General features: G+C 39.5%; 1 protein-coding gene across 1 annotated transcript; it reads right to left on the reverse strand.

The window, feature by feature from the left end:
* Positions 1-24,596, reverse strand: PPA1 (inorganic pyrophosphatase 1). Its single transcript, XM_032256232.1, has 11 exons — positions 24,424-24,596; positions 21,466-21,524; positions 13,622-13,675; positions 12,674-12,793; positions 10,067-10,153; positions 9,031-9,157; positions 5,613-5,740; positions 5,265-5,350; positions 3,109-3,178; positions 2,027-2,069; positions 1-356 (listed from the first exon to the last, which is right to left on the reverse strand). Exons 1-11 carry the CDS (start codon positions 24,485-24,487, stop codon positions 325-327), a joined length of 870 nt encoding a protein of 289 aa, XP_032112123.1. The 5' UTR covers positions 24,488-24,596; the 3' UTR covers positions 1-324.
* Between the last annotated feature and the right edge of the window lie 806 nt (positions 24,597-25,402).

Raw genomic sequence — 25,402 nt, forward strand, 5'->3', positions numbered from 1 at the left:
TTTCAGCAAAATAATTTTATTTCCTATCATGTGGTAACATATACATCCAATATGTGTTCACCTTGCACATCTATTCACAAGTACTTCCAAACGACAACAGCTTTGATATTTAAGCATGTGCTAAAAGTTATCTTAGTTGAGATATGAAAAATGCTTTAGACACATAACATTCTGAGTGTATTGGATTGGTCAGGTCGCAGCAGAAGTTACTTTAGTTAGCTGAGTTCTACAAATTTAAAGCTTTGAAAAGCTACTACTTTTACATCGAATACATCCAGATGAATACGATGCAGCAATATCAGCTTGTATTCCAGAGAAATCTCATTAATTTTTCTGTTGATGGAACCACTTATCCACTGTATTCAGTGAAAAGAAAAACAAATTAGAATTCCTGTTAAGAATTAAAATTACACCTAACATATATAAAGACTAATATACTTGCTTTAATTAATCCTACTATGAATTACTTGAAAATTGACAGGTATACATACAAAGTTTCTCTACAGCAAATGCAGCTGTTTTCTTTTGGGCTTCCTTATACTTCATGTTAATTGTATAGGGTGATTTTCAAACTTTTATTTATTTATTTTTTTGAGACAGAATCTCACTCCGTTGCCCGGGCGATTGGTGCAGTGACAGCAATCATGGCTCACTGCAACCTCCACCTCCTGGGTTCAAGAAATTCTTGTGCCTCAGTCTCCTGAGCAGATGGCATTTTAGATGCATGCCACCACGTCTGGCTAATTTTTGTATTTTTTTATAGAGACAGAGTTTCTCCATGTTGGCCAGGCTGGTCTCAAGCTCCTAGGCTCATGTGATCCACCCGCCTCAGCCTTCCAAAGTGTTAGGATTACAGGCGTGAGGCATCACACCCAGCCATCAGACTTGTTTTTTTAAGTGGCAGAATCATTTTCTTACCTGAAAAATCTTACAGAGAATTCTAACATCTAAGGAAAATAGAACTGTTTTCTGGGTGAAGCAGCCTGTGGCCAGATGGGGATGTGGAGCCCAGCCCACTCAGCATCCTCCCCAGTGTCCAACAGGCACCTCCATGGAACTCAGAGGGGCACTCATGGTTTGGAAACCACTATGATACAGTATGGCACTAAAAGTGATATATAGCAGCTAATCTTCCTTCCCATGTACACTACAGAACTCTAGAAACATTTCTCTTCTCACCCCCCTTCCCTCTCTTCCTGTGTATGTGGTATGTTAATAATATGAATGTGGCTGGGTGCAGTGGCTGATGCCTGTAACCCTAGCACTCTGGGAGGACTAAGTGGGTGGACTGCCAGCCTGGGTGACATGGCAAAACCCTGCCCAATCAGGGTTCAAGACCAGGCTGGTTTGAGAACTGGTTTGAGACAAGCTTGGACAACGTGGTGAAACCCTGTCTGTACAAAATATAAAAAAATTAGACAAGTTTATGGTGGCATGTGTCTGCAGTCCCAGCTATTTGGGAAGCTGAGATGGGAAAATCACTTGAACCTGGGGAGGTTGAGGGTACAGTGAGCTGTCACTGCGCCCATGCACTCCAGCCTAGGTGACAGAATGAGACTCTGTGTCAAAACAAAAAGCAAGCCAGGCACAGAAAGACAAATACCACATGATCTCATTTATATTTGGAATATAAAAGGCGAACTCATAGAGGCAGAAAGTAGAATGGTGGTTGCCAGGAGCTGAAGGATGGGGAACCAGGAAGGTAATGGTCAAAGGGTACCAAGTTTTAGTTTAGACAGAAGGAATAAGCTTTAGCGGTCTGTTGCACTAAATGCCTATTTCAAAATTGCTAAGAATAGATTTCAAATGTTTTTACCACACACCAAATAATGATTAAGTATGTGAGGGGATAGATTTTTTAATTAGCCTGATTTAATCATTCCACATGGTAAACATGTATCAAAATATCACACTCTGTCCCATAAATATATATAATTATCATTTGTCAACCACAAATAAAAGTAATGTCATTTTTCCATACATGTACATAATTTTTCATGAAATTTTACTGGAATAGAAATCTTACCATCTGTTGGTACTGTGCAGGCAGATTCACAGGATGGTGGTAACTAAAATATAAAATATTAAAATCTATTAGTCTAATCTCACTTTTAAAAAAGCTAAAAAGGCATACTGACAAAAATTTTAAAAAATCTGAAGACTATTCTAAATTTTAGAATCTAAACATAATTTATAATATGTAGGAATAATAGAAGGTTTGCTCTACCACTGAGATGCTAACAAATTCAAGCCGCTTGACTTTTTATGATACACAGAATAATTTTTTTGAAATAAAAACTGATTTATACATATATAACAATTTTATATATACACACATATTTATAAAATATGGGCAAAGTGTTCTCACTGAAAAATTATAATAGTTAACCACTGGCTTTTCCCTTACAATTTTTCTTATTAATCTCACCTTTGTCAGGATTCACACATAAATAAAGATAAATCTAAATGTACTGGCTTCATCATTAAATTGTCCTTTTTTCTTTGTTCTACTCCATTTACAAGGCAGGAAAAAAGTCAGACCTCATTTTCTTTTGTTTTCCTTATTTAATGGTATAAATGGAAATAATTTAAGATGATCTCATTCAATCGTTTGGTTAATCCAAACCAAATAATTAAAATTAGTACGAAAACAAAATTATTGCTTTGACAGGTACTTTTACTACCTCACATGAAAGTCTTTCTTAGATTATAAATCATTCCTGCAATAGTACCTAAAACTTGATAACTCCCTCAGTCCCTGCTATAACCAAGTCAAGTAAATTCCCGTTGGTTCTTTTGTGGAAATGGCTTATGATGGGTCATGGGCACACAAGTTACTTGGTACATTATGGAGCCATTTTGATTTTTACAAATTTTACTACCATGCTATCTGTCCAACTTATGATTGATTAGAATCACTCCTTCAGCTTCTCCCTCAGTCAAATGTCCACTTATATGTGTTCATGGTTTCTAATTTCAAGACTTCATACAGCAACATGTATACAGAAGGTACTCAAGTATTTGTCGAAACAAGTACTTCCTCTCCTTATTTAGCATCAGAGTTTTTAGCAACTAGGTATTTTTTTTTTTAAGGAAACTTTTACATACAGCATCCACAATGGCTCTGGCAGCATCAGGATCACACTTGAAGGGGCTCTCAGACACAGTTGTATTCATGCTATTAAATAAAACAAAAGTAGTCATAAGACAAAATAACAAAAATTCTCTCTCAGGAGTTAAAAAATAAGTTGAAGTGGTTGACCAGGTGCCATTCAAGTTTAGTTTGGTCCAAAGCTTTTTCACCTATATTGAACATTCTAATTATTTATTTTGCCAAGGCATAGCTATGCTTGTGATCAATTTTATTCAAATATCTTAACAAGTTCGGATTTAATAACCTGAGATTGAATGCTTTGTAATTCTCACTGAAATAGCTGAGAAATGCAAATTAAATGGAGAAACATATCTTTCCTAATTGGAAAAAAAAATGAAACAAACAAACAAAAAAACCCAGTTCCTGTAGTGTTGGTGAGATATCTGAAACAGATACTTCTGGCAGGAGTCCTGGTTCAAACATTTCTGAAAAATAATTCGGTAAAATTTATCCAAAACCTTTTAAAAAGCTCATAGTTGGGCAGGTGCAGTGACTCAAAACTATAATCCCAGCACCCTGGGAGGCCAAGGTGGGCATATCATGAGGCCAAGAGATCGAGACCATCCTGGCCAACATCATGAAACCCCATCTCTACTAAAAATACAAAAATTAGCTGGGTGTGGTAGTGCACACCTGTAGTCCCAGCTACTCAGGAGGCTAAGGCAGGAGAACTGCTTGAACCAGGGGGCGGAAGTTGCAGTGAGCCGAGATGGCACCACTGGGCAACAGAGCAAAACTCCATCTCAAAAAAAAAAAAAAAATGTAATTAATCAAAATAAATAAAAATCATCTGGAGTGGTGGTGCTTGCCTGTAGTCCTAGCTACTTGGGAGGCTGAGACAGAAGATCACTTCTTTGAAGTTACAGTGAGCTATTACGGTAACACCGCACTTTAGCCTAGGTGAGAGAAAAAAAAAACTTTTATTTTTAATGACAAGAGGAAACGCTTATATGTAAATTTTAAAAATCATAAGACAAGTTGTATATAATATAATCCTAATTTGTTTTTTGTTTTTTTTAGCCCACTTGAGTCTAAAATATGGATTATGTTTTAAAAATACATTTTATTTTGTTTATCTGTAGTTCAGGTTTTCCTATATATTGATCATTATAGTATTAATATATGTGCCCAATTAGAAATATCCCATCAAAATGAAAAATGAATGATCTTTGCTTACCTGTTATTTAACATACATTAAGATCACTTTCATAGAATTTGTAAGATACCACAAAATAGAGAAGTTAACTTAAAAGCCAAATCTTTTTCCATATTTTTTTTCTTTTGAGACAGGGTCTTGCTCAGTTGCCCCATCTGAAGTGCAGTAGTGCAATCATTGCTCACTGCAGCCTCGATCTCCAGGACTCAAGTGATCCTCCCACCTCAGCCTTGCTACAGGCAAGCACCACCACACCTGGCTAATATTTTTAATTTTTATTAGAGATGAGGTCTTGCTATGTTGCCACCTTCAGTCTCAACTCCTGAGTTCAAGTGATCCTCCTGCCTCAGCCTCCTAAAGTGCTTGAATTACAGGAATGAGCCATAGCAATCAGCCAAATGTCAACTCGTAGGATTGTACATTTTTACATAAATGTATAACTCTTTTCCATTTTTCTTCTGTTTGTGGAAGGAAAATGTTTTTGGTTTCTAGGAAATTAACCTGACACAGAATAAAAGGTTTCTGGGAGAATTAGTTTTTGTACATTAGGATTGTATCATACTCTTTTTTTTGAGACTGAGTCTTGCTCTGTCACCAAGGCTGGAGGACAGTGTTGTGATCACGGCTCACTGCAGCTTCAACCTCCCCAGGCTCAGGTGATCCTCCCACCTCAGCCTCCCAGGTAGCTGGGACTACAGGTGTGTACCACCATGTACAGCTAATTTTTGTACTTTTTACAGAGACAGGGTTTCTCCATGTTGCCCAGGCTACTCTCCAACTCCTGGGCTCAAGCGATCCATCCACCTTGGCCTCTCAAAGTGCTAGAATGACAGATGTGAGCCACCACATCCAGCCTTGTATCTCTTTTCTAAGTGAAAGTAACAGTACAGTGTCATATGATTATTAAAACCTTTTGTGCTTTGTGTGTTAAACATGCAAAGCATTTACACTTACCAACTAATTCCTTTTCCATCTGTTTTCTTAGTCATTAATGCTTTCCAATGGTCGTGAGTGCTTTTAATAATATCAATTGCAAAGTCCTATAATTTGAAGAGATTTGCATTACAATGATAACAGAGTATTCTTTTTCTATTATCAACATTTCCCTAAAGCCTGATACTTTGTCCCTTTTGAATCATTTTCTTGTACTAAAAATAGAATATTAAAGTGAATAAATAAACACCAAGACTATGTTACGTTTTCAGACTTCTGTTTTATACATCTTTAGATGGTAACAATATGGTTAAATTATAAGTCTCAATACAAATGAGCCTAAAACTATGTTTCTCAATGACATATTACCTTATCTTTAAATTCTGCATTAAAAGCAAACTCATTTTCTGGTTTTCCATCAGGAACCTTATACCTTCTAAACCAGTCCACGGTAGCTTCTAAGTAGCCAGGTTTCAGCCGTTTGACATCATTGATATCTAAGAAGAGACGAAACGTAAGATGACAGTGAGAATGACTTTAAAAAAAAGAAAGAGGACAAGCAGATTTCAAGATGCATAAATTATACTTTCAACAAAAATTTCAAGTACTTATTTTGAAAGAATTGTGGAATGACTTATCATGGAAGTTCAAGATTATGTTGGAGCAAAGCCCCTTACTGAGAAGAGAAGCCATACACATACACATTGAAAGGAAATCTAGTGTCTCAGAATAGCTCTGACATTAAGTACAGAGAATGATCAGTACCATAGTAATCTCTGTTAGATAAGAGCAAACAGCTGGTGGCAACATAATGAAAGAACAAGTTTGGCAAGTGTAGATAATTCCTGTAAGAAGCGTACAAGATACTGAAAAAGACAGAGGTTATCTTTTTTTTTTTTTTTCCAGAGACAGGGTCTCATTCTGTCGCCCAGGCTGGAGTGCAGTGGCACGAACATGGCTCACTGCAGCCTTGACCTCCGGAGCTCAGGTGACCTCTCACCTCAGCCTCCTGAGTAGCTGAGACTGTAAGCATGCACACACCCAGCTAATGTTTAAATATTTTGTAGAGATGTGATCTCGTCATGTTGCCCAGGCTGGTCTCAAACTTCTGGGCTCAAGCAATCCTCCTGCCTTGGCTTCCCAAAGCGCTGGGATTATAGGCTTGAGCTACTATCCCCGGCCCAAAGGCAAAGGCTACATGTCAGAGGATCACAACTCTATGACATACTAAAAGATAAGAAAAATGTGTTAGATTGATATCCATTGATGGTTTACATGTTAAACGTGACTAGACTTTGCTGGATAGTACAGGCATTGTACATAATACTTTAGTTCTGGCCAACACAAAGTGTATTTCTTAAAAAACTTTAAGTTTCTGTATAGCCATCAACAATGGCTAGCCTTAATGTCATCAAACCGCACTTTAAACAACAAACTCCTGCAGTGCAAGCAGAGATACACATGCTAAAAAGTCAGTTAGGAAAAGTATTATGAGGAAGAGAAATACATTCAACAGCAAAAGAAGCTTATTTATATTTTTGAAAGATGACATTCCTTTAATCCAATTTATAATCTGCATAAAGAAGAGCATATATTCTATGATCATAATATCACTAAAATTATGAAAACCTTACAGAATGCACTGGAAAATGTTTAAACACTAGTAAATTTCAAAGAACTTATAATTTACATAAAATGCGTCACCCGATGTAGAAATAACTTGGAAATCCAGAAATCCAACATGCAAATGTTGATGTTTTCCAATACCAAGAACCAAGTCTCCAGTTATTCAGACACCAACTGGGTGCTCAGTAATTCAGTGTAATTCTGTCTACCTGGAGTTAGCATCAGATCTCAAAGGTTAGGGGCTCAGTCTCACAAGACTGCCCTACTTCAGATGCCTCCTGTACTTTTCACTGATTGGCTATACATTTAGGGTTTCCACAATTCTCTCCCAGGCTCCCTAACTTTCTAAAATGGTTCACAGAACTCAGGAAAACACTTAAGTTTAACATTCTGTTATATGCATACAACTCAGGGACAGCAAATGGAAGAGATGGCACAGGGGCAAGCAGTAGTATCGACAATAGGCATTTCCTTAGGCTGACATTTACAGAAAGCTGCACACTACTTGCACCATGGGATCAGCCACCTTGAGAAAGTTTTCAGGGTTCTATTCACCTCAACTGCAGGGAAATAATGCCTTAGTAAATTGGTGCTGACAGAGTGATGGGCTTGGCTCCACTAATTGTGACCACAGCACGCCATGTTCTCTTGTATAAGAAGTACACTGGATATGCACACACAGACCAAAAGAAAAGAGCCATACCACCAAGTAGTAAACAGATGGTGTGAACGCATTCTCACCTTTCAAAATTGTCCTTCTTCAATGAATTCACACACATGCAAATATACATCACATCATTTTGAGGGAACATGCTCTCAAGGTGACTCTTATCACTGCTGATATTGACCTCCATCACCTGGCTGAGGCAGTGTTTGTCAGGTTTCTCTGCCATAAAGTCATCCTCTCCTCTCCCTCACCCACACTGTATTCTTTGGAAGGAAGTCACCATGCATAATTCACAATTAAGGAGTTGGGGGGCACTCCACCTCCATGAGAATGGAGTATCTACATAAATTATTTGGAATTCTTCTGCTTTGAGATTTGTCTATTCTTCCTTATTTGTTTGTTTATTTAATTATTTATTTATGTCAGTATAGCATTATACAGCCAAAACAACCCAAATGTCCATCAACTGATGAATGGATAAACAAAAGGTAGTGTATACACACAATGGAATAATATTCAGCCATAAAAAGGAGTACTGACAGATGCTACAATATGCAATATGGATGAACCTAGAAAACATTATATTAAGTGAAAGAAGCCAGAAACAAACAACAAAAAAAATCCACATATTGTACCAGTCCATGTATATGAGATACCTAGAATAGGTAGAATTGCCAAATCTATAATGACAAAAAGCAGATGAGTGATTGCCAGGGCCTGAGAGGAGGAGGGCATAGGGAGTGACTTGAACTAGTGGCAATGGCTACACAACCTTGTGAATGAATCAAATGCCACTGAATTGTACACTCTAATTAAAATAGTGAATTTTATTTTATGCAAATTTTACCACCACCAAAAAAAAAAAAAAAAGGGAATAAAGTGCTGATACATGCTACGATATGGATGAACCTTAAAAACACTTATTTCACTAAGCGAAATAAACCAGACATAGAGGCCACCTACATTATGCCATTTACATGAAATGACAGCATAGGTAAAATCCATAGGGACAAAGTAGATTGGCAGTCACCAGGGACTAAAAGAAGGGGGACGGGGAGTGATTGCCCATGGAAGCAGGATTTCCTTTTGGGCTGATGAAATGTTCTGCAATGAGGGAGTGGTGATGGTTGTACAACTTAGTGAATATACTAAAAACCACTGAATTGGACATTTTACAATGGTGACTTTTTGATATGTGAATATCTCAATTAAATGTTTTAAAATAAATAAACATTGCAACTGAGTACTGGTATGTAGGGAAGGGAAGGACCAAAAAAAACCAGAACCTTTCAGATTTTTTCTTTCCTGGAAGGAAGGATAAAGTTTACTTAATTAATTATAAGCACAGTCATAGAAATAATGCTTGTCCAGTGCTTTGCTCCTCCATCCTTGAACAGTTTGAAGGGATGGGCTTACAGTTCTGTCCTTACAGGTTAGGTTTGGTGGTGCTTATGAATTAATTAGAAAGACTTCAGACTCTTCCAATTTTCTTACCATTATAATTGGCTGCATCAGGATCATCCACATTAATGGCAATGACTTTCCAGTCGGTTTCCCCTTCATCAATCATAGCCAATATGCCTAGAACTTTCACGCCAATTATTTCACCTCTTGCACATACCTGAGAGTCAATAGCCAAAGTCAGGACAACATTACAGAACAAAACTCTAGAAGAAAGTTTTACTTGGCTAACTTATGGAAATAAGAAAGAGGCCAGGTTTTTGTGAACTTACCTGAAGGTTGTTCCTTTAAGCCAATTTTAAAAACCTAAGTGAGTAAATGCTTCATTGGTCCTATTAAAGTTGAAAATAAGACTTACAGGTCCTATTTTCTTACAGGTCATAGGGAAACCAGTATGTAGCTCAAGGTAATCAATGTTTTTTGCACTATCATTGATTATACTGAAGAATAAGTCCTCCACAATCTCAAATACGTATCTTAACATGGTTTAACTTTTATAAAAGCCATTGAGTTAAGCAAGTTATACAATGACTTAAAAGCTTTATGACTTAAAAAACAAAATAACTTTGTTTTTAGTTATTTACTATTTCTCTGAGCCTGAGAAAGACATCACGAAATAACTATAATCAAAATCTTAGAACAACCCTACTTGATGGAGTTATTACTACCATGAATCTCCAACTCATGAGGTTATTTGGTTTGGGTCAGTATTTACTGATCATTCTAAATTGTTAGGCAAGCTTTGCATATACTGAGAGGGAATTTCCCTCATGGTATCTTTCACTTATTGACTAATTATCCACCTTCTAAAGCAATGCAGACCATGTCCAGTTCTTCTAGATATATGTTCAATCATACATGCACACACACATTTTTTCCAGACTAGGTTTAAATGTACAAATTATAAAATACAAATTCTTAAAATGCAACAGAAGCCTCTAACATCCAAGAGATATCATTATTTCACTAATATTCATGTATTTTATTCACAATATTTTTTTAAAGTATGAACTTTGTTATACTTTATTAATATCTCAACACTAAAGAAAAAAATGTCACATTTCATTACCTTGCCTCCAATTTCACACACATCAATTGGGTCATTGTCACCACAACAGCCAGTATGTTTATCATTGTGCCCTGGGTCTTCCCAAGTCTAAAAAAAATAAGACTTAGTGTATATTATTCCTATACACACTGACAGAATGGATCGTGTTGAGAATAACATCCTATGACTCTTCAGCTACTTTTTTCTCATTGTTTTAGTTCTTTATTTGCATTTTAGAATCTTAACTACATACAATATTTTCAATTAAATGCTGGAGCTCCTATTATACATATAATGCTAAACTAAATCTAAGCTTTAAAACAAATAATGAATGATCCTATTTAAAACAAGCAAAAACCAACTACTTAATAACTGAGACAACAGGGAAACACAAATATAGACCCAAGCCTTTACTTTAAAAATGTGTGGTTTTAGGCTGGGTGTGGTGGCTCCCGCCTGAAATCCCCACACTTTGGGAGGCTGAGGCGGGCGGATCACATGAGGTCAAGAGTTCAAGACCAGCCTACCCAACATGGTGAAACCCCGTACCTATTAAAAATACAAAAATTAGCCAGGCATGGTGGCACGTGCCTGTAATCCCAACTACTCAGGAGGCTGAGGCAGGAGAATCGCTTGAACCCAGGAAGCAGAGGCTGCAGTGAGCTCAGATCACACCACTGCACTCCAGCCTGGGCAACAGAGCGAGGCTCCATCTCAAACAAACAAACAAACAAACAAACAAACAAACAAAAAACCAAAAAACCAAAAAAAAAAAACCTCCACAAAAAACAAAACAAACAAAAATGTGTGGTTTTTTTCCTTTTCTTTGCATAAGCCACTGCACCTGGTCTTAGACTTTCTTTATAATAAATTCCCAAGACAGAAGTAGGTAGTCAATATTAGTAAAATGGAAAGGTTACTTTTTTTTTTTGGAGACAGAGTCTTGCTTTGTTTCTCAGACGGGAAGGTGCGCAGTGGCGCAATCTCAGCTCACTGCAACCTCAACCTCGTGAGTCCAAGTGATTCCCCTGTCTCAGCCTCCCGAGCAGCTGGGATTACAGGCATTTGCCACCACACCTGGCTAATTTTTGCATTTTTAGTAGAGATGGGGTTTCACCATGTTGGCCAGGCTGGTCTCGAACTCCTGACCTCAGGTGATCCTCCCACCTTGGCCTCCCAAAGTGCTGGGATTATAGGTATGAGCCACCACACCCAGCCAAAAGGTTATGTCCTGATGTTAAAAGTATCATCACTGACCAGGAGCTAAGACTGAAAAATTTAATCAGGATTTTCTGGAGCTTTACATGACTGGTTTTCTTTCCTTCCTAAATTGTAAGCCAGGGTCCTTGCAGAACATCTCATAAAATAACTGATAGCCTGTGCTAGCCAGGATATTAGATTTAAAATGTAGCTGTTGCATTGGTTTTTTTCCTCCAACTGGAACACATTACTTAGATTTGTTTGTCTACTAAGCTGGAGTAAAGGTGAAAAGATAAATGAGAAGTAGGATAAAGGAAGATCACATCTAACAAATCCAACATAAACAAAACACAATCCAACCCACAGAAGAGTAAGTATTTCAGCAATGTTCTCCGACAGATGATATATCAAGGCTAAATACTATTAACAAATCAATTGAAGTATAAGGTGAAACACTGTAATTAAGACAAACAAATGACTTTGTGTTTACCTAACTAGCTAGATGGGCTGGACCTGTGTTCCACTATCTTATAGGTTGTTTCACAGTAGGTTCCATTTAACAGACCTCAAGCTTAATCAAAAACAAACCATTTATCAAGAGGAAAAAATTAAACTGAATATTTAATTAGTGTCCAGTATTAAATTATAAGTGCCATAGCATTGGCCTAGCCAAACCAGAATTTATTCATTATAGACAAGATTCTAGTGATTCCTCACTCAAAATATTAAATAAGAACCTTCTACATACTGACATTGTACAGGGAATAAATTGGTAAACGATGCCCCTCCTCAAGGCGGTGACTATTTAAGAAAACAGGTTCCCCTCATTACTTTACCACAAAGAGCTCGACCTGAAGAAGAAGGAATCAGGACTCTAAACATAAAAGTCAGCAGCTATGAAAGCTTGTGTGTGCAGGTGTGAAGTGCTTTAGTTTTTGAAATAACCATACCAACTACATACTGTGAATATCTCAGGGGGGCGATATTAACATCTGAAGGAGAAAGAAAGGGAAGCAAGTTAGATAAGCTAGGAAGTGGCCATCTTGGGATTTGAACTCTGGTCTGTCTGATGCCAAAAATCAGTGCTTTTGACTACTACCATACACTCTTTCTTGACTGAATAGACTTGCAACTGAGTCTGTAGAGAATTTATATAGCTTATAACCAGCTCATAGAAAGAAGAAATATTTCAGAAAAGAATAAATGTTCAAATCAGAATTTAAACACTGTAAATATTTACTTTTCAGTTTATCTTGAACATAAGTTATTTAAGGAAGCATTCAAATGAGTTAATTATCCCTTCTTATGTTTTTAAAATCTACCATAGTAAAAACTCTCCATTGGTATTTAAATCTTTTTTACTAATAGCAGTAAGTTAATATTTAGTAAGCTAAAAAGTACATTGTCAGCAGTTGCATGAAGACATACCTGAGGGATGGCACCATAGTTCCAGATGTATCCTTTATACGGGAACAAATTTGCAACATAACGAAGTTTTCCTTTTTTCACATCTTGTTTAATGGGGTTTAAAGGGTCCTTTGTAGCAATCTGAAATAAAAAATTTCAAATGGTCGCATATTTGGATGTGAAATACTATTCAAATAAGGATCTGAGGAAATGAATTATGGTATCTATGTTCCCTAATTCCACTTTAATGATATATTTTATCCCTAACACTTTTATAATTGAACTAAAGGTGCTTCCAAAATCAGCCATTAAGTGGAAAGCTTAAGTGAGGTATACAGGAACTATCAAGAAGGGGAAGAGAACATTTACTAATCCTAGAAAGCAAAAACTAAAATTAGCTGGAATAAATTCTAACATTTGAGTAATAAAAATACCATAATGTTTATTAAAAGGGCAAAATAAATATCCAATTTCAGCTTTCCTTTACAGAATTTAAAATTATTCAAATACTTGGGTATTTATTACACAAAACATGTGACTACTGTAAAAGAGTTTGTGATATAAAATATGTTATAAATATCCATAACAAAAAGGCAATGATGGTAGGTATCATCAGAAAGAAACTAACACAATGCAACTGAAATTCCAATGAGATTATTTGTGGCTGGGTGACTAAGGAGGAGTCAGTGATAGACTTAAAGAGAATAAAAGGAGAAAAAGTAATTCTAGGCTTTGGGAACACTGGAAGCAAAAATGTTGGAAAGGAAAGATGGAGGCATATTTGTAAATAGTTGAGTTCAGCTGGAGCCCAAAGGGAAGACTGGTAGGCAATGGGAGATACAACTAGGAAATGGACTGGGACCAGACAGAAAAACCCTGGAGTTCAGATGGTTCATCCTTGATCAAGTCAGTGTGACTAGATCAAAACCAATATCCTAAGTCTGACTCAAATGTAAGGTGAAACATTACCTCCATTTTTGCATTAGACCAGCGTGGTACTTCAACTACCATGTGGAACACATCCTGAAAAAACAAAGAGAAGGTGAGATGGTCACCGGAGCCAGTTTGTTCTCTGAGGGAGCATGCCCTATTTCTTCCAAAGTTAAACTGTTCATTGTATCAGATCTTTGAAGTCAACTGGACTTTGAACCAAATGCATCCAAAAAGAGAATGACGGATGAAGAAATAATGCAATTACAGGAAAATATTAATTATAGAATCAAGGTGGGTCACTATATGATTGCTTACTGTATAGTTCTTTTTAATTTTTTACTTTTACTTTTAAATTTTTTTGTAGAGACAAGGCCTTACCATGTTGCCCAGGCTGGTCTCAAACTCCTGACCTCAAGTGATCTTTCTGCCTCTACCTCCCAAAGTGCTGGGATTACAGGCGTGAGCCACCTCACCCAGCCAACTTACTATTTAAATCTTTTAACTTTTCTATTTGCTTTAAATTTTTCATAATAAAAATTGAGAGTGGAAAGAATGCTCCTAGGAAGGAAAGAAACAGTTCCTAAATAAACACAATAGAACCTGTACCTCTGAAGAAGGCCATTTTCAAAACACTCTCCAAGGGCCAGTGTTATTTCCTTCAGAGACGCTGCAATTACTCAAAATGTTTTTGGAGCTTCTATTTCAGAGATGGTTTATGAGACAAACCCCAAGTCAGCCTAATTACTTGGTTATACTTTATATGGCCATATATGACCATGTCTGCTGTTTTAGCATCAAACAAAACTCATCAGCTTCATTGCCCACATTATTCTCCCAATTTGATTGTTTTTAGAAATAAATCCCCTCTCAAAAGGACTTTAACCTTGAAGATAAGAGAATATATTCTAAAAAGATTTTAATCAATGATACTTCTATTGTAATTGGCTTATAGCCTTAAATTGACTACTACAAAATAGATGATACACTCAGGGACTAAGTTCCCATGGAGGACTAAAGCATCCATAGGTCTGCTCCAAGCCTCCTGACACTGTACCTACCCAATAAAACAAAAAAACCAAAAGAATGGAAATATTACTTAAATCCAGGACTGGAAAAACTGCTCTATCCCTGTATCTCTCTGAAATAACCAGATGGTTTAGAAAATTTAACACTAATTGTTTATACTGGGTAGAAAACCTCAGAACCAGGCTGGGTGCAGTGGCTTACACCAGTAATCCCAGCACTTTGGGGCCAAGGCAGGCAGATCATGAGGTCAGGAATTCAAGATCATCCTGGCCAACATAGTGAAACCTCGTCTCTACTAAAAATTCAAAAATTAGCTGGGCATGGTGGCACATGCTTGTAATCCCAACTACTCAGGAGGCTGAGGCAGGAAAATCACTTGAACCTAGGAGGTGGAGGTTGCAGTGAGCCGAGATTGTGCTACTGCACTCCAGCTTGGGCAACAGAGTGAGACTTTGTCTCAAAAAGAAAAAAAGAAAAACCTCAGAACCAATTTTTGACTAAATTTCACCTTACCCACTAAGTTTTCAGGAACTGTGTCTATCTAGTACCACTGCTCAGGTGTAAAAATGAGAGATCTGTGTAGGTCTGTGAAAAGAACAAGTTGGGGCTTTCAGTTTTCAGCAGTAGTACCCTAAAGATTCACAAGATGGAGCTGTTATGACACAAAAGATCAACTGAAGCGCTCGCCAAGGTTAGTGGTTAATTTTGTTGAAATGCCACCGAATCACTGCTTCAAGAAAAACATAGCAAATAGAGCTGAAATTACTAATTCAAAGTTTGGAAACTATATTCCACACTTTGATAGCATTAAATGACAAATATGTATAGACCCTCAAAATACTATTACCTAATAACACAAGCCTACATAATTAATGAGAAGGAAAAAAATAACAAGGAAGAAAACATCCTTCAGAAAATGGTAAGAAATTCTACTGCGAACAAAAGCTTGAAGGTCTGGTGCATTTTAGAAATTAGCTGGGCGGAAAGCAGCAAGGAGTACCTGCAAAAGCCAGGGTCAATTCACTGATTCTTTTTTCAACAAATATTTGTTGTGGACCACCAGGAAGTGCCAGGCACTTTTCCAGCCTCTGAAGACTAGCAATGAATAAAATAAAAGTTCTTTTAACTCCCTAAGAGTTGGATTTCCAAATCAGGTACTTCCAGCTTGTAGGCCTCAGGCTACAGCTTGGGGTGAGTGACTTGTCTGTAAAATCAATACTTAGCACACTTTCAAATGCATGTAGATGTGGTAGTAATTACTTCCTTTTTTAAAAAAAAAAAAGGCCGGGCGCGGTGGCTCAAGCCTGTAATCCCAGCACTTTGGGAGGCCGAGGCGGGCGGATCACGAGGTCAAGAGATCGAGACCATCCTGGTCAACATGGTGAAACCCCGTCTCTACTAAAAATACAAAAAATTAGCTGGGCATGGTGGCACGTGCCTGTAATCCCAGCTACTCAGGAGGCTGAGGCAGGAGAATTGCCTGAACCCAGGAGGCGGAGGTTGCGGTGAGCCGAGATCGCGCCATTGCACTCCAGCCTGGGTAACAAGAGCGAAACTCCGTCTCAAAAAAAAAAAGAAAAAAAAGAGATGAGCTCTTAGCCAGGGGTGGCTACTAACGCCATAATCCTAGCATTTTGGGAAGCTGAGGTGGGAGGACTGCTTGAGACCAAGAGTCCAAGATCAACCTGACCAACAAAGCAAGACCCCCATCTCTTAAAAAATTAAAAAAAGAGAGACGAGGTCTCACTCTGCCACCCAGGCTGCAGTACAGTGATGCGATCATAGCTCACTACAGCCTCCTTCTCCGGGGCTCAAGTAATCCTCATACCTCAGCCCTCCTGAGTAGCTGGGACTACAGGCACTTGCCGCCACACCCAGCTAATTTATTTTTTATTTTTGGTAAAGACAGGGTTTCACTATGTTGCTGAGGCTGGTCTTGAACTGAGCTCAAGCAATTCGTCTGCCTAGGCATCTCAGAGTGCTAGAATTACAGGCATGAGCCACGGCACCCAGTCCACCCCCCATTTCTTTATCTTTATTGTTTTGCAATAAAATTTGGAGAAAAAACAGTGGCGGGAGAGAGAATTTTCTTCTAAATTTATCTAGAGATAGACATAAAGCAAGAAGCTAATACAAACGAATCTTTACCTTTTTGAAAAAAAAAAATTAACTTCTAGACTATAACCTCTAGATTTGGAGTATAAAATCCCTATCAGAAGAGCTCATATAGTTAAAAGGAAATGTTAAGGGCTCACATAGTTAAAAGAAAATGTTCCATCCCCATAAAGAGGCTTTCAGAAAGGTATACCAGATTTCACCATTTTCAAGAATACTTTATCTTATTCACTGCTCACCAAATGACAATGGCTCTTAACTCTAAGTTTTGGCTGTAAAGTTGGTTATATGATTATTGAAGGATATACTTTAAGCTGTTAAAAGTATATGGATTCCTGAATTATTTCATTGGCAATGACAGAAGTCTATTTGAGAAGCTAACAGAAAGAAATATGATGATCAAACTTCACTGTTGTGCCCCTTATTCATTGAGGACTGTAACTTAGCAAAGAAAGACATGATTTACACCAACCCAAAAAACATTTCCTCAACAAATTGTGTTAAAATTCCAAGCGAGATCATTAACATATTAAAGTAAAAAAATTAAAACACATACACATAAAACTTTTAGTAATACTTTTTTTCCAGTTACATAGGTGTCTGCTCATAGCAACTCGAACAAATGCCTGTATTTGCTACTATACACTACCATATGTACCTGTGTAGAGCAATAACTTGTCATGTCATAATTAAGAATAGCTGCTGGCCATGTGTGGTAGCTCACGCCTGAAATCCCAGCATTTTGGGAGCTGAGGTGGGCGGACTGTTTGAGCTCAGGAGTTTAAGACCAGCGAAAGCCTGTCTCTACAAATACAAAAAAAAATTTAGCTAGGTATGGTGGTGCGCACCTGTAGACTCAGCTACTCAGGAGGCTGAGGTGGGAGGACCGCATGAGACCAGGAGGTGGAGACTGTAGTGAGCCAATATCATGCCACTACACTCCAGCCTGGGTGACAGAGTGAGACCTTGTCTCAAAAAAGAGAAAGAAAAAGCTGCTATTTTTGCCATTTTTTTTCTCTTCAGATAAGCTTTATGATGACTAAATTTTGAAAACAGATATTCTAACCATAATCTGTTTATTTTCCTCTCTTTATAAAATCAAGCAAAAGGGTCTGCATTTCCAGTTGTCAAAACTTTTCTGATTTGCAATGACTAATAATTTTGACCATGGAACCTTTCCCAAGAAAAATGCATTTATGCCAAATTGCAGACAATATTCTGGGAAGTTTCTGAAGCATCAATCTGTTTGATTAGAGGCTTGACTTTCTTTCAGAAGAGAAAAAAAGAAACACATATTCCATATTTATATATGCCTCTATATGCTCCCAACAATCACCTGAAAAAAATAGCACCCTACATTGTCAGAACTAGAATTAATATGAAAGTTTAAGATATAGAATAGAAAAATATCTGATTTCTAAAATTTAAAAATCAGGTCATGATATCTGAGCACTTTAAGGTTTAGAGAAAGCTTTTATCTGCTCAGTGTTTCATACTGTTTATGCTATGTTTTGGATTTTTAAAATTTCTGGTATCTCAAAAGTTCTACGTTAGAAGATACTCTGAGCTATAGATGCTTTTATATTTGATCCTAAAATTGACTCAGAGCAAAGGACATCCCTACAGTTTAAAAACATCCAGGGAGCCCTTGCGTTTACCTTCTCTACCCACTGGATGTGGACAAAGCAGAGTACTCGAGGCAAAAGATTTTCCAAAACGGGCTGGACTGATTACCTAATGGCAAACTGAATATCTACATTAAAAGGTCCTGATAGGGGTTGGGCACAGTGGCTCACGCCTATAATCCCAGCACTTTGGGAGGCTAAGATGGGCAGATCGCCTGAACCCAGGAGTTCAAGACCAGGGAACTGGTCACATAGGGACACATAGGGAATGTGGCACATAGGGAAACCCCATCTCTACAAAAAATAGAAAAATTAGCTGGGCGTGTTAGTGTGTGCCTATGGTCCCAGCTATTCAGGAGGCTGGGGCAGGAGGACCACTTGTGCCTGGGAGGTTGAAGCTGCAGTAAGCCATTATCATGCCACTGCACTCCAGACTGGGTGACAAAGAGAATCTGTCTCAAAAAAAAGGCCTGATATGGATATGAGCCTTTGGACATTTTTCCTTAGTCGAGCTGACTGAGCTGTGTTAAAGGCACATGCTCACTTGATCATGACATTCCCTCATTATCATCCCTCAGATGACTAATCATATTAGGAATAAAGTCTAAGGCGAAGCCCATGAGAATGTCTTTATGTAAACTTAATCGCAATGGATTTTTTATAAAGAAGAAAAACACTCAAGTTAATCTGATTTTTTTTTTAAAGCTATAATCCAGAATGATGTCAACCACACCTTCATTTGTGTTTTAAACAAGTAACTTCCTTAAAAACAAAACAACATAATGAATTCCTTCCGGCCTCTCAGGCAGGAAGGCTTCTGTCCAAGATCCACTGAGGTCTAGACCACTCATAAAATCCAGAGTCGTAAGAGCTTGTGCTTTTGAGCTGGGACAGGGCGGGCCAAGAGCAGAGTCTTCATTTGAGTAATCCACTTTACAGACCAGTCCCTTATAAGACTTCGGTGTCCCAGAGTAATCTGAGTGAACACACCTAACAGGACACCAAAATGTAGCCTGTTTCCTATTTTGGAATAACTTGAAGCAGCAATAAGAGTAGGTACCAAAACATCTATGATCATCTGGTCCTTGGCTGCAATACTGTCCAGTGACTTAAGAACACTGTGAAAACAGCTCGATTTCAAGAAAATGTTTTCCCTCCTTAGCACACCTGTATGGCAGGGTATTATCAGTAAACTTAGGGTCATCATTTTATACCTCTTCATTGCTCAAAATGGTCTGAGATGCTACAATATGAGATATATATATATACTATTATACAACAAGCAGATAATTCAAGCCAACCTAATGTGGCCAAGATTCAAGAGGGGAAGATTCTGCAGTTTATATCAACTCCCAGGAAATCAGATGTAACAAATTCGAGTTTGTGAATAAATACAACTCTGATATTCCCACAGGAAAAATACATGCCAATTTGAGGTCCCTCCTGTACTTGTGGCACATAATTGGCCTGGGGCTGTTTGCTCCATTGCCTCCAATTGGAGTCTTGCCCAGGCAGGCTCCTTGTAAGCAATGCAAAAACTGGAATTTCTGGCAGTACAGAACTGCAGCAAACTTCCTGGTAGAAATGCAATGAATTTGTCTATTTCTATCTAATGGTCACGCCCAGAAAAACAGTAAGACAGCACACAGAAGAACAAAATTTCATCTTTACTATTATTACTCTAGATGTGCGCTGGAAAGTGATGTTCACATGTGTTGTGTACTGACATCTAGCTAAGGAAAGTCAATAACCTATGTAACTTCTACAACTCAAAAATTATTGTACTCAATGTGAATCAAATTTTCTTACTGAAGGAAAAAAACGTAAAAGTATAAAAAGAATAAGATATTTGTTCTGGTGTCAAGTTGAGAAATACAGTACAAACAGCTTCCATTGGAAAGGAGGCTAAGAAGAGATGCATTTTTTAAAATGACTGTTTAAAGTTGTACTTATAACACATGCTCTTTGTAAAAAGATTAGACAATATAAAAAGACAAAAATGAAAATAAAACCAAGGGTGGCAGTCCCACGAATCATAAATATTTTGATATATATTTTTTATTGTTATTTATTTTTCTGAGACAGGGTCTTGCTATGTTGCCAGTCTGGTCTCAAACTCCTGGGCTCAAGTGCTTCTCCCAGCACAGCCTTCCAAGTGGGATTACAATCACCCCACACCCAGCTATTCTGGTGTATATAGTCGTAGACTTGTTTTCCCCTAGAAAAGTAAAGATTTTTACCAATTTGTGGTAAACCTCCCAATCTGTGCTAAAGTTAGGTTTCTTCTTGCTGGTTTATACAGGACATAAAAGAACAGCTATTTCCTTTTAGAAGTCTGTGTGCCTACGTTTATTAACACTATCTTAATTGCACAAATCTCAACTGTACTAGCCTGTGACTAAATTTTCCTATACTCATTGAATAATCTAGTTTATTTTTACCGTTTAATAAAGATCCCACAGCCAAAATTCTGTGCTGGCTACCTGGTTTATTTTAAAACCACTAATGAAGTATTAAGATTTTAGTTCCAAATACACATACAAAAAGGACCAATGTAATTTTTTTTTATTTTTTTTTTCACCAAGACAGCTTACTTTTGCTTTTATTCCTCCTCTCCTTCCCCAAATTATATTTGCTTCTTTAACGAAATAATCTAGTTTAAGACTGATTTTTTATTTAGTCAATGGACCTTTTTTTTGAGACAGGGTATCGCTCTGTCACCCAAGCTGGAGTGCAGTGGTGCAATCTTGGCTCGCTGCAGCCTCTGCCTCCCAGGTTCAAGCGATTCTCCAACCTCAGCCTTCCAAGTTGCTCAGACTACAGGCACATGCCACCATGCCTGGCTAATTGTTTTATTTTTTTGTAGAGACAGGGTTTTGTCATGTTGCCCAGGATGTTCTCGAACTTCTGGCCTCAAGCCATCCACCCTCCTCAGCCTCCCAAAGTGCTGGGATTAGAGGCCTGAGCCACTGCCCCCGGCCTAATCAATGGACCTTTAACTTACACCACAACGAGGCATTTTAAGCACTTGTTGAAAGACATGTAAGAAAATTAATACGTAGAACTAGCTGATCTGAGTAAAGAGACTATGTCCAAAAGATAAGAATGTCTTACCTTATCTGCATAAATTGGAATATCATGAAATGGAGATATATATTGTCCTTTCTCATTTTCTGCAAAATAAATTAGAAAAAGTTATTACTGTAATTCATTGTATTGCTAAATGCACATAGTATAGTTTTTTTTTTTGAGATAGGCTCTCTTACTCTGACATCCAGGATAGTGTACAATAGTGTGATCTTGGCCCACTGCCACCCCTGCTTCCCTCTTGGAGGCTCAAGTGATCCTCCAGCCTCAACCTCCTGAGTAGCTGGAACTACAGGCGCAAGCTTCTATGCCTGGCTAATTTCTGTATTTTTTGTAGAGACGGAGTGTTCCCATGTTTCCCAGGCTGGTCTCCAACTCCTGAGCTCAAAGCAGTCTGCCCACCTTGGCCTCCCATAGGGCTGGAATTACAGGGGTGAGACACCACACCCGATCAGTACACATTTTTTTATACCAAGACACTATTCTCACACCAGAAAACCTGGTCGTATACTTCACTTCTCCTGACTGCACTCCCAGGCTAGGCTGGGTTTACATTCTATGCACTCTGTAGGCATCTAATAAGTACTAATTTCTGTACTGACAGCAGAGACTACCCAATACACAAAAGGCAATTGTTTTGGACAATTTAATTGTTTTGGACTGAACTTACATCAGTTAACAGTTTACAGAACTATTATGAAGTACTTGGGAGGAAGGGAGGGGACCATTTTGCTAAATTATAAACAATGTAGCTAAAAGTGGTGTTCTGGGAAGACAGAGACAGCCATCTTAGATTATGACTTTCTTTAAGGATAATCAAGTTGCAACAAACACCTTCACAAATAATTTCTATTATATTCTGGATATATATTACTAATATATTCTAGAGGCCTAAATATAGCCAAAAAGTAATTTTAAAACTTCCTCAGTATTCTTCAGAAAACCTATGGACTGTCTACATTGCATCCCTTCAAGTTTAAAAATCAAAGTGGAGGCCAGGTGTAGTAGCTCACGCCTATAATCCCAGCACTTTGGGAGGCTGAAGCAGGTGGATCACCAGAGGTCAGGAGTCTGAGACCAGCCTGGCCAACATGGTGAAACCCTGTCTCTACTAAAAATACAAAAATTACCCACATGGTGGCAAGTGCCTGTAATTTCAGCTACTTGGGAGGCTGAGGCAGGAGAATCACTTGAACCTGGGAGGCAGAAGTTGCAGTGAGTGGAGACTGCACCACTGCACTCCAGCCTGGGCAACAGAGCTAGACTCTGTCTCAAAAACAAAGAAAAATCAAAGTGTAATAGGAAAAATAGAACAGTGACCCCTCATAATCCTATAAAAGTCCCTTTGGGGTCAATTGTGACTTTGCAGTCTGCCCAACCCTTTATCAATTTTAAAGAAATTGACAAATGTAACATTATAAAGCTAAAAAAAAGTTTATTTTTATTAAGGAACGATAAAGCACTTAAAATTTGATAACTATATAGTGGATTCTAATTACTATTTCTCAAGTTCCAGAGAGTTCTACTTGATAAAAACAATTACTTCAGCTAGTGTCAAAATCTAGGAGTAGCTCTGGTCTCCCATAACAGCCACCAAATACTCATCGCAAATAAATAATCTAAGTAAAAGCAGTGTGTTCTGCATATATAGGTTGAAGATCCACCCCTCACCTTCAAATCAGACAGTCACCTCTGTAAGCCCTTCCTACAGAGAAATTCTGGAGTCAACACTATTTCCAGAAAAACAGTTCCATGAACTATCGGTCAAAAGTTACTGCACTGCCCTTGCTGCTTCATTGCAAAATTAAATAAAATGGAGAGTGGGGGTAGTTCTCACCTTCCTAAATTGTATCTGATATTTTAACCTTCAGCTAGATGTGTGAGTTTTACTGTTCACTTTCCTTTTCCTCCCACACCAGGCTCTTTTTGCTAGGAGCTTTGTTCCTTCAACGCCTATTCCCATTGGTCCCCTCTACTCCCCGCTTCACCAACTCAGAGTTTGAGGAACCTGCCCATTTCCTTCCAAATAAAACTGTAAAGAGATTAAAATAGAAGCGCCTTTGGTGATACATTCACCACTGCCTCGGTTATCTCCCATAATCTGCTCCTAGTAGCTGAGGGTGGAGGGAGTAATAGGATAAAGAAAACCCCACGTAGCTTTCCTCCACCTACAAGGTTAAAAAAAAAGGTGGCGGCGATAAGGAGCGTGGAGGGCGCCAGCCTGCAGCCTCCCGGCTTCCACGTGCATCCTCAGGGGCAGGACCTGGGTAGGTACCCCCTTAGATGCCGAATCCTGCACAAGGTAAAAACTTGGCACTTTCTCAGTCATGCTTCCAGATTGACGTCATCTGTTTGATTTGCGGGGAACAGCTTTCTGTTTCATAAGAGCATTCCCAGCATCAGCGCTAAGAGAAAACAGGCGGCGGAGAGGTAGGAGCGTTACCGCGGACCGGAGGGTCGGTCCAGCGCCTTCACAGACGGCTCCCGATCCAGGCCTCGGTTTCCCCGTCTGTAAAACGAGCGGGTGGACTTGGCTCCGCTCAGCGCCGATAATCTGAGCTACGGCGACAGAATTAAGGTCTTTAGGAAGTCACTGTCCCCCTGAGTCGCTGTTCCTCCAAACTGAGCAATCCTCTTACGGAGATTATGTTACCTCCAGGCACCTTTCTAGGGTGGGCCAGTGATTTCCTTTTCTCTTCAGACCCTGCCCGAGCCGGACACCTGCAAAACTAGCTGGGCCCAGGTTTGGGTACCCCGAAGCGTGAGAAAGGGACCATTTCCGTTCAGCCGGGAGGGATGGCCGGAGGCGATCCCCGCCGGCGGCAAGTGGGCAATGCGAGGCCGGCCAGGCCCCAAGACGCGTCCGAGGAGCTGGGCCCGCGTCGGAGACTTGGGGCGGAGCGCTGGCCGCACCCTCCGGGGAGTAGAGGCCCGGGAATGAATGGGCGGACGGGAGGGGAGGGTCCGCTAGCTGCAGACACTCACTGAGGAAGACTCGGTACTCCAGGGAGAAGGGCGCGGCGCGCTCCTCGGTGCTGAAGCCGCTCATGGTGCCGGAGTCCAGTAGCCGCAGCTGCCACAGAGCCACCAGCCCGCACGCGGCGCCGACTGACAAGGAGAGAGCTCCGCGCCTGCGCACTGAGAGCACTGGCCTGGCGGGCGGGGCGGGGAGCTTCGTTAATACAGCTCCGCTCGCGTTCCCACCCCCTCCCTGCCCACCCCGTGCGCAGGCGCACTCCGCCCGGCCCGGGCGTCAGCACTCCCCAGCCCCGCCCCTCGGGCCCCGCCTCCGTGACGGCCACCCTGGCTCATAGACTGGGCCACGTGGCTGCCGCCGGAATTTGCCCTCTCTGTTCCTTCGGCTTTGGGCTCTCACCCTGGAGAGCAAATGCTCAAGCTCTCTGCTTGGACCAGCTAGGAGTTCACCACCGACCACGCACACAGGGAACTCACTTTTTATTCTTACACACGCCTCCCTGCAGATCTATTCCTTATCTAAAAGATCATTGATAAGTCACCTCTTCCCTAGACAGGCCCTGCTTGCAGTCTTAAAGGTGAGCATTTTTCTGATCCGTTTTAACAAAGTTGAGACATGTTACTGACACCCCTAGTGGCTACCAACAAGGTACCCGCTCCTCCACTTTCTATAACCACTCTGACTCCGTTGCTTATCTGTTAAATGAAGATAATACAGAAATAGTCTGCCGGGCGCGGTGGCTCAAGCCTGTAATCCAGCACTTTGGGAGAACGAGGCGGGTGGATCACAAGGTCAAGAGATCGAGACCATCCTGGTCAACATGATGAAACCCCGTCTCTACTAAAAATACAAAACATTAGCTGGGCATGGTGGCGCGTGCCTGTAATCCCAGCTACTCAGGAGGTTGAGGCAGGAGAATTGCCTGAACCCAGGAGGCGGAGGTTGCGGTGAGCTGAGATCGCGCCATTGCACTCCAGCCTGGGTAAC

This window comes from Sapajus apella, unplaced genomic scaffold (genome assembly GCF_009761245.1).
Source record: "Sapajus apella isolate SASKATOON/1434 unplaced genomic scaffold, GSC_monkey_1.0 scaffold94, whole genome shotgun sequence".
Taxonomy (NCBI): Eukaryota; Metazoa; Chordata; class Mammalia; order Primates; family Cebidae; genus Sapajus; species Sapajus apella.

Bases quoted from the DNA above. Each gene is read 5' to 3' on its own strand.
- PPA1 (XM_032256232.1), bottom strand. From the start codon at position 24,487: ATGAGCGGCTTCAGCACCGAGGAGCGCGCCGCGCCCTTCTCCCTGGAG. The intron at 21,525-24,423 runs GTGAGTGTCTGC...TTTATTTTGCAG, and splicing joins GGAGTACCGAGTCTTCCTCA to AAAATGAGAAAGGACAATAT. The intron at 13,676-21,465 runs GTAAGACATTCT...TTGTTTTTTCAG, and splicing joins TTCCAATTTATGCAGATAAG to GATGTGTTCCACATGGTAGT.